General features: G+C 56.3%; 1 protein-coding gene and 1 non-coding gene across 4 annotated transcripts; one reads left to right on the forward strand and one right to left on the reverse strand.

The window, feature by feature from the left end:
• The first annotated feature begins 277 nt into the window (after positions 1 to 277).
• LOC131915799 (U6 spliceosomal RNA) lies at positions 278 to 384 on the forward strand. Its single transcript, XR_009380440.1, has one exon. It is a non-coding gene; the product is annotated as a U6 spliceosomal RNA (small nuclear RNA).
• A 4,883-nt stretch (positions 385 to 5,267) lies between these two features.
• On the reverse strand, positions 5,268 to 13,895 carry Skor1 (SKI family transcriptional corepressor 1). 3 transcript variants are annotated; one of them, XM_059266949.1, is made up of 9 exons: positions 13,873 to 13,895; positions 11,352 to 13,557; positions 10,292 to 10,394; positions 9,220 to 9,327; positions 8,718 to 8,789; positions 7,410 to 7,484; positions 7,101 to 7,175; positions 6,536 to 6,601; positions 5,268 to 6,003 (listed from the first exon to the last, which is right to left on the reverse strand). In XM_059266949.1, exons 1-9 carry the CDS (start codon positions 13,893 to 13,895, stop codon positions 5,912 to 5,914), a joined length of 2,820 nt encoding a protein of 939 aa, XP_059122932.1. In that variant the 3' UTR covers positions 5,268 to 5,911. The 3 variants fall into 3 exon arrangements, with proteins under 3 accessions (XP_059122932.1, XP_059122931.1, XP_059122930.1); XM_059266948.1 differs by having other exon boundaries at positions 5,268 to 6,006; XM_059266947.1 differs by having other exon boundaries at positions 5,268 to 6,006; positions 13,789 to 13,895.
• Between the last annotated feature and the right edge of the window lie 5,322 nt (positions 13,896 to 19,217).

Here is a 19,217-nt window from a genome sequence, read left to right on the forward strand (position 1 = left end):
CGGACTGTGACTACGGGGCCGCGCACAGATCGGCCCGGAACAGGTCTGTTTCCCATCGTCCCTTCATTTGCATATACAATTGTTGAAACGAAGCTGCGGGCATAACTGAATTTAACTCTGAATCTAAACTAAAAATGACGAATGCGCAATACAGAATTCATAAGATACGAATTTATAGAGCGATTGGATTTGAAAAACATTTCATAAGAATCTCACCATAACTGATAAAGTTTTGACAGTCTTGCCCTTATATACCTTCTGAGACACACACGTAATCGTGCTCGCTTCGGCAGCACATATACTAAAATTGGAACGATACAGAGAAGATTAGCATGGCCCCTGCGCAAGGATGACACGCAAATTCGTGAAGCGTTCCATATTTTCTTTTCTCTACTTTTAAATTCCACATTCCCAACAGCCCCAACACAATCTTTTCATGTTTCATCTTTTGCCTGATTCAATGGAACCCTAGTTCTCCAGGAGGAAATAAGAAGAGGGGTCTAGACACAGCCATCTCTTTGCAGTGTGCCTTATCCAGGGGTTTCGGTTGCAGTTTGTGACTTATTTTGTTTTTTGAGACTGGTCTCACACATCCCACCCTGGCCTCGAATTTGCTATGCAGTCCAGGATAACCTCCAGCTCTGGATCTTCCTGCCGCCGCCTCCCCATAGCTGGGATTACAGACGTGCACCAGCTCCCGCTCGCCTCTGCCTCCCTCCTCACTAACCTATGAAGGAATGGTTCGCTAAAGCTGGTTGGTCACTTCAGGTCCCAAATCACAATGACATAGAGTCACCTGGGCGAGACGAGCAAGCATTTGAAACCTAGACCTGATACCTTTGAAGAGACACTGACTGTGAAAGCAGAATTTCCTGGTCCGCACATTTATTCAACTGCCAAATAACCAATAAATAAATGATACAGAAATCCTAATTAGTAAGATCAAGAAGGAAGGACCGCCTTCCCCAAGTTCAGATTTCCTGGGCTGACTTACTCAATGCTTTCTGAAATGTCCATTTCCCCCCCTCCCCAAAGAAACATGGTGTACGTGCTTTGCTGGTTCTGAGCCTGCGCGAGGGCTCTGCAGCCCCGGGCACGCCAGCGGCTCCTGGGCTCGCCACAGGGAACCTGTGATCAGAACCGAAGACCGTGGACTGGGCGGACTCCTCAGGCTGTGCTAACTATTTCTGTTTTCGTCTATGAAGGTGACATGACCCGTTCCTGATCACAGCGTCGAATCAAGATCTGTGGGACTCCTTACACCTCGGCTCAGCCTTCCTCTACGAACCGACTGGAGGGCAGTTCTATTGGGATCAGATGTCCGGTTCTCGGGGTCAACAGTTTTAAATTCTCTCCGGGAGTGCTGCCAATCAAAGACACCACCTATATATACTATTGTGCTTCTTCCTGTAGTAAGGACTGGCAGGCTCATTTATGCTGGAGTGGAATGGTATAGGAACCCAACTGTCCAAGGAAATCCCTTGTTCCTCACGACAGGAACTGTTGGGGCATGCAATCCTTAGGGCTAGAAAAATCTAAAGTCCTGGCTGCCTTTCCTGGCTCTGCTCTGACTTGCTCAAGGAACTTGGGCCCATCCACTGCCTCATTGGCCACCTGTAGCCAACCAAGATTGGTACCTTAGGATATCTTTCCAACCGGGTGTTACTGACTGCTTTTAAGTGTTTCTAGAAAGTCCAGAAGGTCAGGCTGGAGGGAGCATTGGCTTGTTTCCTTTCGTGGGCCCTGGAGGAGTGGAAGACCATGAACTGGAAAATGCGCTGGAGTGCGAGGTACACAGATACACCAGCTCTGACCTGTCACACACAGATACACCAGCTCTGATTCTACCACACACAGGTACACCAGCTCTGATTCTGTCACACACAGATACACCAGCTCTGATTCTGTCACACACAGATACACCAGCTCTTGTTTTCCAGGACTATCTCCCAGGCTTTACATGCATGTACAAACCAGTTGTATGAAGTCATGTTATGGATGAGGCAGGAACACAGAGTTCCCCCAACAGGTCCCATATCACACAAAGAGGCAGCGGAGATTCAGTGAACCCGGTTACAGAGTTTGTGCTTTTCCCACACCGCTGTGGCCTCTGGGGAGGGAGTGGCGGGTGAGCCTGTTTAGAATGAATGGAAGCGTGGGAGAAGGCGTACAATGCAGTTTTGCTTCTTCTGGTGATCTGGATTTCAGGTGGGAGTTGCCAAGGACCCAGGTTGCACCGAAGGACATGGTAGCTGGGAATGTGTGGATGAGGTAGTGTCTTTGACACACAGTTGGGACCCGAGGAAGGTTTTCCTTCCCTAGGTTGACAATAAATTACTTGACACCCTACCCCAACACTAATCCTATTGATGAAGGATCTTTGTGAGCAGCAAGCTTGTGTTTAATTAACCTTATGTAAATGAGCATAATTGCTTCTCGGTGGCTGTTGTCCAGAAGCACCTGGGATTCCTTCCCTCAGACGTTTCCAGCACCTCGATGAACTAGCCTTTCACGTGGACGGTCCACGTGTGCACTTCGGTGCCTCTGCTGTGCCGCTGAAGGTGGCAAGGAAGAACATTAGGTGTGACCTCAGTTGTGGAGGTATTTGCAGTCTCCTGGGTAGACAACTCATATTACCACGGATAACAAGGAGGTGAGTCCAGGAACCTAGAGCCCCGAGAACACACAAGATAGCTGTGACCAAGGAGGTGAGGAACCCATTGGCAGAGGAAGCAGAGGTGGGAAGCAGTTTACAGGTGTCTCAAGGGCAGAAAATATCCGTCTACTCAGCCTTTCACGCAGGGTTTGCCGCACTGGTGGAGAGAGGCCGTCTGCCCCACACCGCTCGCATAAGGGATGGAATTCCTCTGGCGAAATCGGTGGAGAGGTGGACGGGGCATGTTTTACATGGCTCCTTACCTCCAGACTTGTATCCCAGCACCAGAATCTTGTAGAGAACTCGGGGGAACAGGGGTGCCAAACCAAATACCCGGAGAAAAATCTCCTGTGAGACATTCTGTGCTCAGTCTCCCTTAATTCTGCAAACCCACTTTCTCCGCTAGAGCGAAGGTATCGGAGTCTGGGCCGTGAGCGCAGGCTGTAATGCCCGGAGTTCGTCGCGAGGTGGCAACATTGTGGCGAGAAATAGACATTAAAAATCCTGGGTGTTTTTTAAAGCATATTTTCTCTATTAATGTTTCATTTAACTTAATTAGAATCTGGTAAGCTAATTAAAGTAGCTACGAGCCCCGCAATCAGCAATAATTCGTATAATTATTGATAATTACATCCATACCAATCGTTTGGTTATTAACATTTTGGGGGGAACAAGCCATTTCGAAGTGATGTGGAGCCCAGGAGGGTTTCTGTTTTTTGTGGTTTGCTTTTTTCTTATTTGCGCGACGGAACTTTCTAGGTCGGATCCGCCTACACCTCCAGTCCTCAGAGGCTCCGTACCACCCGAAGCTCCCCTTTTGACCAGCCCCAGGTCCCTGTTTACTTTACTCCGCTTTGGGGAAGTTTGGAGGGAAAGGCGAGAAAGGAATGTTCGCCGGTCTCCTTTGTTAGTGTGTGCCACGGGCCTTCCTGCTTAGGTGGTAACTGCCCTGCCCATTTTACAGAAAAGGATTGTGCGGCTTCCAACTGTGTGTTTAGGCCGTGGGAAAGGCACGCAAGCAACCTGCTAGCCTGCGTGCGCTGTGGGGTCCTGTCCCTGGAGCGCTCTGGGAACGCAAATCACTTCCTATGTAGATCTCACTTTCAAGATGTGTGCAGGCCAGGCGTGAAAGGGCCGATAAGCACGCCCTCTTCACCTCACCCATAGGTGAACTATTTTAGGCCCCTGGAGGGTCCCAGAGGGGTAATAGCAAGGTAGAGCCACACAGTTTGCCTGGAGACCTCACCGCCCTCACTTCCATCTTATCCTCTGCTGATCTGGCTCTGGCAGTATCCCAGGTTTGAAGGTTCGCAACCCCAGCACAGGGACTGGCCTCCTGTCTCATCCGAGCGTGGGGCTCAGCATCTGGTTCTTTCTTCCATCGCCCAGACTCTGTCCTAGCTAGCCTGCACCTCAAGAGGCCTCCAGTGAAACTCCCTGGTGTGAGCAGCTAGGGCTCATGGCCCAAAACACTCCAGAGAATTTCGGGACCTGACTTCGCCTCCAAGATCCCCCAGAGAGTGCTTGGAGCTCTGGGGTGCCAGTCTGAGAGCCAGGTCTTGGAGGAGATGGTCCTGGCAGCGGCCTGCAGATGGGCTTCCTTCTTGGAGCGCTTCCTTAAGCCTGGGGCACAAACGAATGTCATTTAATGGAGATTGGAAAACGAGGCCCTGGAAAAAATAAAGGACTCAACAACGCAGGACCTTTGCTAGCCAGAGGAGGGCATGAAACCCAGTCTGGGTTGAAAAATTCGTAAAAGAACCCGCTTTCTTCATTCCATCCTCCACACGGCTTGGGGGGGGGGGGAGTCCTGCAGTTTATTTTTTTGTGGCCCAACCAGCAGGTAGGTAGGTGCCTTGCAGAAACTAGGTGAGGCTTCACACTCCTGGGCCACAGGCTGGGGAGCATCCCGGCCTTTTTGCCTGCTGCCATCAGGCCTCACCTTCCTCACTGGGGTCCTCTAGTTGTACAAATCCACTAGGACAAGGAGGGGGAGATCATTAAAATGAGGACAGAGCTCGCTCCTTCCGGATAGTGGATAGCGGCAGGCCCATGGCGGGGCATCAAACTCTCCCCATTTTTTCCATAACTGTGCCGTCAAGATCCATTCTAGGTCCCTCACTCCTCACCCCCACCCGGCCAGCGCTCCCAGGTCAGGTCTACAGAGCCGGCACCAGCAAGCAGAGCAATTCTGATTGAACCCGGGATTCCTAGCAGCCTTGCTGAGTATACCCCAAGCCCCACAGGTGACTTCACACACAGGAGATAAAAGGAGAAAAATGAAACTTTCCAGCTGTACCAGCAAGGCTTGGGAAAGAAGGAACCACTGTTCAAGGGACCAGGCAGCATTCTTCCCCTAGCTAATTCCCAGAGGAGGGTCCTACTGCAGAGGCCTGTGGGGAAATTGGGTGTGTCTAGGTGGGTCAGTAGAGAAGTCTCCTGAGAGAGCACCACCCTCTAACCTTGACCATCCGTCCCTGCACTTGCATCCCCACGCGCCCCATCTTTGAGTGGCAGGATCTTTCACCATCACCTGGGCACACTCTCAACTCCGCAGCCCCAAAGAGTGACAGATTTTTTTTTTTCCTTTTTATTAAAAACCAAAGTCACGGATACAGGTCTCCCCGAACAGGCTCAAGATGGTCTCCATCTCGTTGAGTCAGTTGTCGCCCTTTTAAAGTGCTGTTACGTTACACAACAACAAAAAACACAAAGCAAAATCCACAGAGGCATGAATGCAAAATGAGGACTGGAAAGGGGCCCGGGGGAAGTAAAATAACTTACAGCATAAATAAAGTGACCCTAATACTGAACCAAGAGACTCACAGTCCGTTTATATCCATTGCACATAGCCACGTTGTCGTTAGGAACAAGAGTTTCAGAAGTGGACGGGACTAGGAGTGCGCGGCTGCAGCCAGCAAAGATGCTACATAATATTTACAATCCATGTCCCAGGACCTACTCAGGCCGGAGTGGGGTGTGTGTGAAAGAGGTCTCCCCTCTCCCGTTTCTTTCCTCAGTGAGTCCAGTTTACCCCTTGGGGTTTGATGCCCTGGAGTTCAAAGGAGGGGTGAGGCAGTATTTACAGTGGGAAACCGAGCCGGGCCTGGATGGGGACCGGCGGGCGGGCGGGCGGCTGTATTTACAACGGTCGGGTCCTAATGGCTTGTTCCTCGCTCTGGGCCGCCACGGCAGCGGGTATTTACAGAAAGGAGCAGCATGGCTTGAGGGCGCGTGGGCGCGGCCAAGCCGGCGCTAGGGCAACAGCGGGGGCTTGAAGGAGCAGTTGCCGGTGCAGTGCCGGGGTGTCAGCATCTTGCAGGAGAAGTGGTGGAGGGCGTCGTGAGCTTCTGGAGAGAAAGTCGCACCAACCATGTTGGCCGCCTAGCCTGCCTCACTGGCCCTCATCAGTCCCCCCTCTCAGGCCCCATTCAACCCTTTGGGCACACGAATTCTCAATGGAGCAGAAGGGAGGTAGGAGGGCAAGAGTGAGATCCTAGCCAATCAGAACCATTTCTAAGGTCCATTAGCCCCATTTTACAGAAGGGGAAACTGAGGCACAGAGGTCTAATTGTCCAAGGCCAGGGCTGGGCCAGAAAGCAAATTTTCGGATGCTCAGAGCTCAAGGGGCTCTTTCTTCCTACCTCACAGTTACAGAAAAATTTCCCTCATTTCATTCAGTTCTCAGTTCCCTTCTGATCCATGTGGGCCCGGGCTTCCTTTCTTACAAACATCTCCACCCATCCACCCACCCACCCACCCACCCATCCATCCACCCACCCATCCATCCATCCACAGTATAACCAACAACCAGCAAACACCCCCACCCCCACCCCCACCCCCGCACACACTCATTCATCTTTGTTTCTGGGTTCACACCTTTTAATTTCTGCTGGATGGCATAGCGCGCTTTCCTCTCCTGGTCCAGTTCGTTACACAAGGTATCTGGAAGACATGGATGTGCTATGAGGAAACACAGACCGCTCTCCAGCCAGACGGCAGAGGTCACGGCCAGGGCCACAGCCTCTCCCCGGCCGAACTAACTCCGGAAACTGAGGAGGGGACACTAACTCTTCAAACTGCAGGCTGGGGGTGGGGGAGGAAATGGCCTGGGATGGCGCTTAAAGGCAGACGGATCTAACCAAAATTAAAGCAAACTTAGGCATTACTTCCCAGGTAATTTTACGCCTCGATTTTTAATTTAGAAACCATGGAAATTGCCGCGCTAAGAAGTTCAATCACTCCACGTAATGATGCCTGCAAGCCGTTTGCTGGGCTCGCTTGCCATTCTGAGGCTAATCAGACTATACAAAGGATATTAAATAAAAAAAATAATTGTTAAATTACCTTCAATTTAAATCCAAATGACTGAGCCAACATTGCGGCTCCTGCCAGACGAGAGGCAGTTACTGCGGTGCGTGCGCTCACCTGACTCCCGTCTTACCTCTGACAATTTGCAGCTGTTGTACCATTTCTTCCCGATAAGCCAATTCCCTCTTCATTTGATCCTGAAAATTATCTGTGCAAATTGATTAAGTGAGAGCTGTTAAGCACAGCCTCCTCTCCCAGCTCCACTTCCCGCTCCCTCCCATCCTCACCCCTACTCCCACCCCTACCCAGTCCTTCACCTAGCTGGAAACGTTGGAAACTCGAGTTCTTCTCTCCCCTGGGGCAAGTGGCGGGGGCTGTCTGCACCCACTTCCTGGAGCAGGTTCGGGAAGTGGTGTTGTGGGGTGGGGAAGGAAGGACGTACCTTTGAGACTCTGGAATTCCCGCTCCAGCTTCTTGCGAAGCTCCATTTGCTCCAGAAGCAATTTCTGCAATTCTTCTGTGAGAGGTTGGGAGAGAGGTAAAGGGGAGACTGAGGAAATTCAGGGGACCCACCGGGGCCAAGATTCTGCCCCGGCCCTCGTCCTGACACCTGAGCAGTTCGGCTTTTATCTTTGACTTGGATGGAAGCTGGGGGCCTAGGGAATAGTCCCAGGATATTCCAATTCAAGAGGGTGGAAACTGTTTTGCATTTCTGGACCGTGGCTCCAGGAAATAATTGGAGCCTGACATCTGCTTTAAGTTGCTCCTAACTCCCCAACCTCAGAAGATGACCCACAAAATACAACTCCCCATTTCTAATAAGACTTCCAGTCTCCCCTTTAAAGACAAATCAGGGAGAATCTGATCAAATCCATGGACAGCCTTCCTAGAGAAAAAGACATACACAGAAAGTTTGTTTACAATTTCAAGGGGGTACTTAGACCCCCAAATCCATGCGGTGAACTATCAGATAAAACACCAGTGGCTTTGAAGTTGTGGCATATCCTGTAAAATCTGCAGCTAGGAAGAGTGGAAAACTCCTGTCCCCCACCCCACCCCATCCCATGCCCAATTTCTAAGACCTCCCATTGGCCCATGTGGAAGGAAGCCTCTTTGGGGAAATAGAAGGACAAGCTGCCCCCACAGGAGGCCACTAGTGTCTAGCCCCCCCCCCCCCATAGGAAGGCTCCTTTGCAACACAGGAATGTAAAATGGAGGGCCAGAGTGGGGTTCAAAACCCCTGTCTGCCCTGCCTTAAGCTATCTCCCCCATCAGACTAAACAGTGACAGGAGGAGGGGTGTCCCGTTCTGCAAATGAGCTCCAATCTCACTACATTATTGTTGAAGGGTTATGCATTAATCTCAGAGGGAAAAGTGGCCTTTGACACATTCTGGAAATAAATACCTCCCCGCCATCTTGTTCTTCAGCCAAAGTTGTGGTTTTTTTATGGGGTTAGAGAGACTCAAATTGTCCACCAGTTACAAGTTCTGAGAATCAAGGCCCAGTCTCCTTTTTCGCTGGGCCCTTCAAGTCAGTTCTTGAGAACCCAAACTTCCAACAAACTTGCTGGTCCACTCGCCCTACTCTCACCCTACCTCTGTGCCACGTGTCCAGAGGGTTATCTTTTCTACTAGGTGAAATGAAAACTGGTTATGCCTTTGGCACACACCCACTACCAGAATACCCTCTCCTCTAAGGACCCATCTACCTCAAGCATCGCATAGCTCCATTTCACAGATTTAACCTCACCTCTGGCCAGGTTTTCAATGTCTTTCTCCACCAGTTGAGTTCCTGTGACATCCAAAGTGAGCCCATCTTCACCTAGGATACAAGGGCAGGTAAGAAGGGGTTCAGTCCTGGAGAGAGCCTGGGAACTTCGCCAAACTAGGGACCTCTACCAAACCCGCTGCCTTCCCACCTTCCAAGACACTAGTTTGAGGAGAAGGAACGTGGGCTCGGGAAGATGAACCCTGGCAGGAAGCGCCCTTTGATCTATTCTAGGTGAATGAGAGGGTCCCTCTTCCTTTTCCTTTTAGTAGGGCCCCCACCTTCTTTCTCAGAAGACCCTCAAAGCCAGTCAGGAAAAAACAAGACCTGAAACCCGGCCTGCACCTCCCCCACAACATCAACTGTCTGTTCAACGGCAACATTTGCTCACGATTAAAACCTTCCTCCAAGCCCGTGGTGACCCGGATGAGTTGGGTCTCAGCTCAAGGCCACCTCAGCTCAAGCCAGGACTGTTAGGGCTCACCTCGATCTGTATTTGCAGGGCTTGGCTGGGAGACACTCCTTTGGTCTGAAAAGGATTTCCTAGTTTCCAAGTCGTCGGCCGTAGAGTGATTGTCTTCCTTACCTGGCTCTAAAAGGCAGACTGAGTTTCAAGGAGAGGCAAAGAAACCGTGACCCGGATACTACAGAACGGCCTCGGTTGGGGCGCCCAAGCCCTAATTAAAAACGTCGTGGCCGCCTCTGGTTCCCGGCTGTGCGCCCAGGCGCGTGCCCTGAGGCTTTGTGCCCCGCACCCCCTCCCCTGCACAAGGTCTGCTCCATCCCAGCTTCACGCCCCCGCCCTAGCCTCTGGCCCCCAGGAAAAGATCAAGACAAGCAGCTGAGCCCACCAGGGACAAGCGACCTACATTGCGCGCGCAGATACTGGGGCACCGGGAGAGCGCGTGGCTGCCGGGTTTGTCCGCGCGCGACTGCAGCGGAGATCGCAATCCAAGGGCGACCTTTTGGGTGCTGGTGGTTTTGGGGGGGGGGGGGCATTGTCCCGCACCCGGCTGTATAGGCCTGCTTGGATTTCTGTTGCCCTTCCCCCCCCCCCCCCCCCCTTCCTCCGCTAGCAACCTGGTGCCACATGCAAATGCAGGGCTGCTCCTTGATTGGGGCCGCAGCTACACCGAGCTTCTAGGACACCCAAGCGCTCAGCCACTAGTCCTCACCCTGTACCCAGAGCAGGCCTCGCCACCACGCGGTCTAAGGCTAAGCAGTTTCTGGATAAATGAAAGGACCTGAAGCAGATGCCTGCCCAGCGTAGTCTTTTGAAAGGTTTAAATCTCCGATGAGGTGTGCTGGAGTGTGTGTGCGCGCGCGTGCATGTGGAAGTGAGGAGGATGCGTCGTGATTGTTGTTAAGTAGCCAAATCCAGAGCATTGGGTGTTCACAGTTTCCTTTTTCTTCTATTGTTTTCCCCCTCTTTCTCTCCTTTTCTTTACGCCCCCCCCTCCCGCTCCCTCACCCCCTCCTTTGAAAGGCCTGACTTGGTCCTGGGTTCTAGGGGTGCTCCCTGTGTTACAAGGGCCAGAGGCCTCGGGAGGCATTACCGTGGGCCTCCGGGGTGCAGAGGTACGAGGCCGCGGGCCCCAGCGCCGCCGCCGCCGCCGCCGCCGCACTCTTCACGTGTTCGTCCCTCTCAGGCGCATACACCTGCGGCCGCCGAAAATGACAGGCGATTAGGGGGGGGACAACCATGCCCTGCGGGCAACAGGAAGGCCGAGGGGATGGCAGAGGTTGGTGGGCTCTGTAGACCTGGGTACCCAGGGCAGCGGTGACATACCGTAGTTGATTTGGGATAATCTTGGGTCCGTACGAACAAATTGCTTGAAATGCAAAGCGGCTCTCAAAGCCACCGGCTGTTCAAAGCCGCCCCCACGTTCAGTGCTCACCTCCGTTTCAGCTACTTTCCCTCCCTAGGTCGTTCCCTGCATAAACGACGCCTTTCTCACACAGTCAACAATTCCTGTTTTAATGAACTCAATGTAAAAGTACAGGTGCGCGCATCTCCTTTCAAACAGCAAACGCTCCCGGCCTAGTCACAACTCACTCTCCATCCACTTCCCCTGACAAGCAGAGAGCCGGCGAGCCTAGGCCTTCCAGCCAAGAGCGGTGTAGTTACGGAGTTTGAAAAGACTCAGAAAACTGCCATTTAGGATAAATGGAGGGTTTTAGAGACTTCTTAGCAAGAGGCTGCCCTCTTCTCCCCCTACTCTCTGGAGTTCTTCGGGTGTCATCCTCATGCATGCAGGCACACTTTGGGCCTGGCCTCCGGGGCGCCTTCCTCTGTTTCGGGGTCCCTTTCTCTCCTCTTTCTTCCTTCAGACCTCTTTTGTTTCTCTTTCTGGGTGCCTAGCGGTCTCTGCAAATCTCCTCCCTCCCACTCCATCAACAAAACCAAAATGCACTCGCTGTTTCTTAGGCCTGCCCCCCGGATTTTCCGAATCCCTCATCCTGGGGTTCCCAGCGAGCCCACTTCCACAGCGCACCCTAAGCTGGGGCTGTGAAAAGCAGCTGGGACCTGCGGCTCCAACGCCTGAGCAGAACAAAATCCCAGTTCCCGCATTCGGCCGGGGCTGCTGTGCGCCACCCGTGGGAAGCCGGGCTCACCTTGGCCGCCGCGGGGCCTCCCAGGGGCCCGCAAGGCTCTCGCAGCTCATAGCCGCCGCTGGGTGGGCTCCTCTCAGTTCTCCGCCCCACGTCATCGGCCACCAGGTCCCCGAATGCGGATCTGCCAGCGGGCGGTGGCCCGAGGCGGCGGCGAGGGCGAGGGCTATCGCCATCAGGAGAGTCCGTGGGACCGTCTGCGCCTGAGGATGTGACAGATGGGGGCCCAGCGGACTGGTCGCCGTCTGGGCCACCTCCCGTGCTGGGTGCGCTGGGCTCGGTGTCGTCCTGGGCGCCCTCCTCGTCGGGGAAGCGGTTGGACTCTACGTCCACCTCGGGTTCGTCCGCGGTGTCCACGTCGGGCGAGGCAGAATGGTAGCTAGAGCTGCCCTCGCTCAGAAAGTCCGGGCTCACGTAGCCTCCTCCGGTCCCTGTGCCCGGCACTGGCCCACGAGCAGGCCCCGAGCCGTAGGCCTCCCGCGCGCTGCCATAGAGCTTAGCGATGCTCTCCGCGTCCTTGACCACGGGTCGGAAGGCTGACACGTAGGAGCTTTTGCGGGCAGGTGGCGGTGGTGGAGGGGGCAGGGGAGCCAGGGTGGGAGGCAGCGCCTCGTCGGCGCCGTCCTCGTCCAGGGGCCCGCGGGACAGAGCGCTCGGACAGCGCTCCTCGGTACCCAGGCTGCCCTCCTTGGCAGCCTCGGCACCGTCCAAAGACTCCGGGCCGCCACCGCCAGCCGCCGCCGCCGCCGCCGCAGCAGCAGCAGCCACCGCGGCCGCTACGGCCTTGGCCTGGCTCTGTGCGGCCGGGTAAGGCGGCACCGGGAGGCTCCCGGCAGCTGGCCAGAACATGGGAAACGTCGGGTACACAGTGGCGGCGGCCGCTGCTGCAGCTACCGCCGCTGCGTCCTTGGCTGCGCCGGAAGGTTGATGTCCCCAGAACATAGTACCGCCGCCAGGGCCTGGCCCTGCTCCCGGGGGCAAGTGGCCAGCCCCCGGGCCTCCGGCACCCGCGGCGGTGCCGGCGCCCCCACCGCTCCCGGTGCCAGGGCCGCCTTTGGGTTCTCCGGTGACCAACACTGGGTCGTCCTTTTTGGGACAGAGGCCGAACGCTGTGGGGAAACCGTAAGGATGTGGGAAAAGAGGCGGGGGCAGCTTCTGCAAGAGGCCGAAGCCTTTGCTGGGCACTGGAATCACCGGGTAGCTGCGAACTCCCGCGCTGCCCCCAGGCCCTCCGGGTCCTGCAGGGCCACTAGCTGCGGCCGCCAGGCCTAGTGCACGCTGCGGATGCGGTGGAGGTGGTCCCGGAGGCCCAGCCACCTCGTCGTCACCGCAGCGCAGACTTTTGTGAGGCGGTGGGCCTGGGGCCATCTCTGCGCCGCCGCACCCTGGGCCGCCACCGCCGCCGCCACCAGCGCCGCCCTTCCCTGCGCCGCCGGACCCGCTATTGGCGCCGCCTCCGCCGCCTCCTTGCAGCGAGAAGGTCCGCTTGCGCGTCCCGCCATTAAACATAGCCTTGACGTCCTCCCAAGCGTGGCTCAGTTCGTCGGTGGCCGACTTGTCACTGAGTTTGAGGTGCCGACGCCACGAGTTGAAGTTGGCGGCGTCGGGCTGAGTGTACTTGGCGTCGGGCGTGCGGTGCGAATGGAAGATGAACTTGTTGGGCGAGAAATACATGCTGCAGTAGCCGCACTTGATGCACTTGGCGCGAGAGCTGTTGTAGCGGGCGGGAATGAAGCTGCCCCGGGAACCCCACGCGCACTCGTGCACCACGTCAAAGGCGAAGTTCTCGGGCAGTTTGGGCGGCTTGTGCTCACCCAGGAATGATTTGCACAGGCGTTCGGCCTCTCGTTTGGTGATCATGCCGCAGCGGCGGGAGGAGATGGGCATGGCCCCGGCCCGACGCAGGATCTCCAGCTGCACCGGCGTGCACTGCACGCACGTGATGCCCAGGGCCACGCGGCGGTTGTGGATCTCATTGTAGCTGTAGTTTTTGAGCAGGGTGTTGGAGATCTGGGCTAGGCACAGGCGCTCCTGCCCATCAATGACCAGCGACACGATAGGCACCCCGTACAGCGACGTCTCGCCCACCTGGTTGGGTTTAAGAGCGCTGGATCCCGAATAGGGCTGCAGCTCTTGCTTGGAGTTGGGAGAGGAGCTGCCCTCGCGCCCCGGCCCCAGCTGAGTGGTGAGAGCCTCCATGCCGCCGCTCCTGAGAAACAGAGAGAGCAGAGAGCAGATGAGCCATTTTTAGCGCCTCTACCTCGGTTCAGGCCCGCCCAGCGGGGCGCCGCGTGTGGGGTGCGAGGGGGTTACTTGGCTGTAAGGAGTCCAAGCTCATTCGTCCCCTGGACTGGCCCCTTTTGTTATTCAGACCCGTGCCTGCGCTGAAACAAAAGCACCCGGGGGGGGGGGCTAAGGGAGGAAAAGGGAAAATAGAAACCTCAGGAAAGCCCCGGCTGCCAGGAACTCAATCCTGTTTTCAGATTGGGAAGGAAGTGAGACCCAGAGACGGAGAGTGACTTGCCCAAGGCCACACAGCAATGCCATAGCCAAATCCAGGCTTTCCGGCCCGCACGCAGGTTCGCCTGCTTTCAGCTACCTCGCAGCCTTCCCTGCCCGACAGGGTCCTGAAGCCCGGACTTCGGGGACCAGCGGCCCCTCTGCTCAGTCGCGCATGCACGCGTGCGGGCGGGGGCAGGGAGGGGAGAGGTGGGAGGCGAGGGAGGCGCACTCACTGCCCATCACCAAACTGAGGGACGCAGCGGTGGGGGCAGGGAGAAGGAGGAGAGCCGGAGGTTCAAGAAGAGTGTGTGACAATGAGGAGGAGGAGGAGGCCACCGCTGTTCGCGGTGCTGAACCCTACCCTTTCCAAAGCTTGTCGAGGGCACCGAGGCCTCGGGTGGCCCCCACCGCACCTAGCTTCGTGACGACCGGCTTCCAGGAACGACAGTACCGCCTTGCACAGACCTGGACTTCTCTTCTGACGCCTTGCGCCCCGTGTTCCTTGAGCAGAAAGTGTCCAGCTGGATTTACAAAAAGCTTTCTTGCCAGCCATCCATCGGGCCAGGATCACACACAGTTTTTAACCACATTTTCTGCATTTTTAGCTGCATTCCAGACTAAAGCTGGCTTCCGTCTGGGGTCAGCGCTTGGGACAGAGAGATTCTCACAGAGGTTTCTCCAGAGTCACTTCTTGGAAACACATTCCCTAAGTCTTCACATATGCCTAATTTCCTCAGGCCAAACCCAGGCTCCCCAGGCTCTGGGCTGCTCCTTTCCTGGGGGTGTTTCCTCTTTGAGGGTTCTCCATGCCCCCCGATATCCCAGCTCATATGGACTGGAAAGAATCTTGGTCACTCTTGGAAGCTACTGTAAAACTCCAGGCATAAAAAGTTGCTGGTGGTCCCCCGCTTTGATTTCTGGAAGAGGCAGACAGGAAGCTGTGTCCCCGGACTAGCCTGGTGGAGGACCCAGAAATTGATATTTAGGGCCTTTTAGGTCGCCTAGTCACCCCACGTGTCTTCATACACTCAGAGCTCCAGTGCGGGCGGCAGGTGCTCTTCAGCCCAGTCCCTCCCCCGAACTTGGCTGGGAAGGCAAATCCATTGGGGGGGGCGGGCAGCTTCAACCTAATAGAGGGCCCGAATTCCAAAGCCTTCAGCGAAGAACCTGAAATCTTTGAGGTCTCTTTCCCTCCCTCTCTGCTTGCTTAGATGCTCCTTATTTGTCGATCTTATCTGTCCCTAAGCTGTCTGTCGCTGCCAGCTCACTCCTCTTTCCCCCATCTATCTTACATCTTGTTCAAGTATCAAGCAATTTATCTATTATCTGTTTCATCTCTTCCAGTCAAACCGAAGCAAGTTGATCCTCCCTTCTCATTGAAGTCCCTGGGAGCATTTTAGGAGGCAAACAAACTGTCCTAACTCCTTGGCTGAGGGGTCAGCAAGGCAAGCCGGGCGTCCCAGGAATGGTTCTCAGACAGGCTGCGGAGGTGGCTGGGGGCGTGCAGCTTTGGGAAATGACGATGGCTTCTTGGTTTTCTGGGCAAATGTACCCGGGCCCGCATACAGTGAAGAGGACACCCTGAGCCAGGAGCGTCCACCTGAAGCTAGGGGTCCTGAGTCCCCAAGGGCTTTTCCCAGAGGGCTTCCAGCCTTGGAGCCCGGAGAAGTGGGGAGCCCTAGGAACGAAACAGCATTTCGAGGGTCAAAGAAGCAAGCGCCCGCCTAGGGCCGCACTCAGCCACAAGAAGCAGAGGTCAGGGCGGCCCGGGGACCCCCTGGTCGGCTCCTGGGGCTTGAGGGGCGAGCCTGGCAAGGGTAAGGAGGCGGGAGGCGGGCAGCGGTGGCAGTGAGGCTGTGGAGTCGTTTGGTAGAATAGAAAACAACAGCCACAGAGTCTAAAGGAGAAGTCAACGAAAGAAGCGCTGGGGCAGCTGGGGCGGGGGCTGCGGGCTCGCGATCGCGGGTACTCACCGTGCGGCCGCTGGAGCCGGCGAGCGGCGAGCGGAGGTGCGCGGCGGGCGGAGCGGCGGGCGGGAGTCGGGGATCCGCCGGGCTCTCCGGGTGACGGCGCGGCCCCTCCCCGCGCGCGCGCACAGCCGCGCAACCCCGCTCCCCGCGCTGCCACCCGCGGCCCCTCCCGCTCTCAACAGGCGTGGGGCGCCAGGGTCCCCGGAGCGGAGCCGGGTCCTTGGAGCCGATGCCCCCGAGGCCGGGGACTGGCCCGAAGAAGAAGCCGAAGCCTTGAGCTCATGGCGCGGCGGCGGGCACGGTCGCGGACACTGGCGGGAGTGGCGAGGCCGGCGCCGGGCTGGAGCGCCTGACAGCTGCGAGCCGGGGCGCCACACCCACCACCCCTCGCAGTTCCTCGCGCCCTCCCCGGGTGCGCCCGCCCGCTGGCCCCGCGCCGCGCCCGCCGCCTCTCCGCAGCCCCAGGGCCTGTGCGCCCCAGGTAAGCGGCCGCCCACCTGCGGCCCGCGGCTCGCACCTGCGGCCCCGCGCAAGCCCGAGAGGCCGAGTGGGAAGAAGGGCCGGGGAACTCGAAAGTTCGCCCCTGAGAACCAAGTGCTGAAGGTCCGAAGCTCGCCGTTGCCACCAAAGGACCCGGAGCTCGGCAGGCCCGGGGCAGGGTGATGGAGTTGGGGGTGACTCAAAAGGAAGGAGAGTGGAGAAGGGCACACCACTCTCCCGCTGCAGGGACCGTGGAACTGTGAGTGGCCCTGGAGACCCCGACTGGCGGTCAAGAATGGGATAGGGTACTGAGCACTGGGGAGCGCAGCCGGGAAGGGGTCAGCGCATCTCCCCACCGCTCCTGACTGTGGGAGCAGGCTGGAATACGCTGCAGAGAAAGTCACCCTTCTTTCTTCACTGGGCAAGGGACTGGGGGACCCCAACCCCAGGATCTCCCATCATCTCTTGTCCAAAGCAAGAGCCAAGTCATAATTGGGGGAGGCGTGGGGTCAACTACTGGTCGACGTTGCTGTTTTCTAGTGGAGAGGTCCGTTTTCTGGGGACACTATCCCTTGGTACTTTCTCTATACCCCAAACACTTTCTCTCTCTCTCTCTCTCTCTCTCTCTCTCTCTCTCTCTCTCTCTCTATCTATCTATCTATCTATCTATCTCTCATTTCCTCCCATCCGGTCTCTTATCGTCTTAATCTACGAGTTACTAGTAACACACCCCTCGCCTGTTTTCGGGCGCCCCCTCGGCCATTTTCACCTCCTCTTCCTGCCCCCGCGGCATTAAGTGTCCTTAATGGACACGTTAATTAAACTGTAATTAATCATACTGTCCAACTCAAGTTTGAACAATTACCCTAATCAAACAGAAGTTAATAATGGCAAGGATGGCCCGGGGCGCGGCGGGCCGCCGGGGCAGGGGGCGCAGCGGCCACAGCGGCTACTGGCAGCGGCAGCCGCGGCGAGTGCAGCCTGTCCTTGGAACCTGAGCGGCTCCATAAATCTTCCGCGGGTAGCGGCTCGGGGTCGCCCTCGCCCCCGCCCTCTGGTTTCCCTCCTGGCTCTGGGTTGTGGGTCCTCTTTTCTCCTGTGTTTCCGCTCCCGTGGGTTCACTTCTCGTTCTCTTCCACTCCTCGCTTGCTCCTTTCCTGCTCTTTTCTCTCTGGCTCGAGGAGACCCCACGAAAGGGCCCTGGAGTACAGTTATGGCTCAGGCCTTGCCCTCGGAGAAGGGAGGTACCAGGCCTGGGGCAGGTTCCTAGCCTGTTCTCTGAAGCCTCCCAAGCAAGTTTGAAGGTTTCTTCTAGATGGAGGTCTCGCTTTCCTCTCCCTCAGTGTCTCCCTCTTTCTTGCTTTCTCCTCGCCTCTCACTTTCTCCAGCCTGGAGCCTGCTCAGGCCCTCTTTCTCGGCTCTTCCCTTCCGGCATTTCTCCCCGGTGCTACCTCTGTCCCACTCCAACTCTGCGCTCTCATCCTCCCCGCCTTCTTTCGGAGGGAAACAGCCTGCTTTCAGTCCCTGTAAGAGAGGCTATCCTCAGCACTCCCACCCCCTGCTCATCTCCCCCCTGCTCGGCCCAGGCTCCCCCATCCCATAATTACAATCCCACTCGGTAATTATTCCTAGAATCCTAATGATTTTTTAAAAGCAACCTCAGAACTCGGTATGGTGGTGACAACGATCGGGAAGTCCGGCGCCCCCAGGGTGGTGGCGTAGGAAGGGGAGGACACGGAAAGTCCCCCTCCTGAGGGGGCACCTGATTTGCCTCTATTGTACTGCCAGGGCTAATAACGCCTCCGGGACGGGCCTCCAGTCCGTCCGGGCAGCCAGGAGGCAGAGTCCCTGGGGACCTCTCATACAAAGGGTCCTGCTTTAGGCTACTGCACTAGCGGATGACCAGGGTCGCCTCTGCTCCCTGTTCAGCACCACGCTCGGGACAGCTCCCAGCCCAGTCCCCGTCTTCCTCCTAGTCGCTCCAGCTAAGCTCTATGGAAGGCCCGTGGAGAGGCTGGGGGATCGCCGCTGCTTGGGGCTGGTTTCGGGGGGCGCTTGTGTGGGGGATCCGAGCTCCAGCCGAGGTCCACAGGAACACTACAGCCACCCACATTTTAAGATCTGCGAGCCTGTTCTCACAGCAGCCACCATCCGAGCATTCCCATTTCACAGGAAGGGAAGTGTCAGGCACGGGAAGCCCCAGGTTCCTCAGTCTGTAAGACAGAGGCACAGGCTGAGCTACACTCAGCACGCCCCGTCTGACACTCTGTAGAGGGGGTCTGGCTGGGTGAAGGGACCGGGAGGAATGTGCAACCTCAGCCTGGGTGTGGAGGAAAGACGCCTAATAAGCCCAAGTCCTCTGCTCAAGTTCAGGAGGCCAATGGGTGGGCAGAGCTGGGGCTGGAACCCAGGTTCAGATGCGGTACGTGACCCGCCCCCCCTTTTTTTTTTCTAGTGACTGCTCTAGGTCCTGAGGCCCTGCCCAGAGAGCAGGAGTTTGAGGGAGTTGCTGCCCTTGGCCCATCTCTCTCCAGTTCTTACTATTTTGTCTCTTTTATCTGCTCCTGGCTGCGCTCTCCGCAGCCCCTAGTCAGTTCCGCGCTGCCCCCTATATCGGGGCGTCGAGTCCACACCGGCCCCTCTTCTAGCGCCCATTCGGATTCTGGCTTGGGCCGGGCTGTGCTGACGCGCCTCCGTCTCAAGCACATATCTTTTACCAGTTGAATTAACGGCAGTTTTCGTCAGTTAATTAGGTTTAATTTACATAATTAGTACAGTATAAAGAGGATTGGGGATAATCATGGGGTACGTAGCGCTTTCTGTGTAAACACGTATTCTGAATTAAAAATCAGATGTAATTAAGGCGCGCAGGCCCTGTTTAGGCAGGGTTTTAATTGTAATGAATTTCTAATTAACA

The sequence above is a fragment of the Peromyscus eremicus genome, chromosome 7 (genome assembly GCF_949786415.1).
Source record: "Peromyscus eremicus chromosome 7, PerEre_H2_v1, whole genome shotgun sequence".
Classification (NCBI taxonomy): Eukaryota; Metazoa; Chordata; class Mammalia; order Rodentia; family Cricetidae; genus Peromyscus; species Peromyscus eremicus.

Excerpts from the sequence above, each read along its gene's own strand:
- Skor1 (XM_059266947.1), bottom strand. The coding sequence starts at position 13,895 with ATGGCATTGCTGTGTGGCCTTGGGCAAGTCACTCTCCGTCTCTGGGTC. Across the intron at positions 8,790-9,219 it reads CCCTGCAAATACAGATCGAG|GTGAAGATGGGCTCACTTTG; the intron begins GTGAGCCCTAAC and ends CTTGTATCCTAG. Across the intron at positions 7,485-8,717 it reads CATTGAAAACCTGGCCAGAG|AAGAATTGCAGAAATTGCTT; the intron begins GTGAGGTTAAAT and ends AACCTCTCACAG.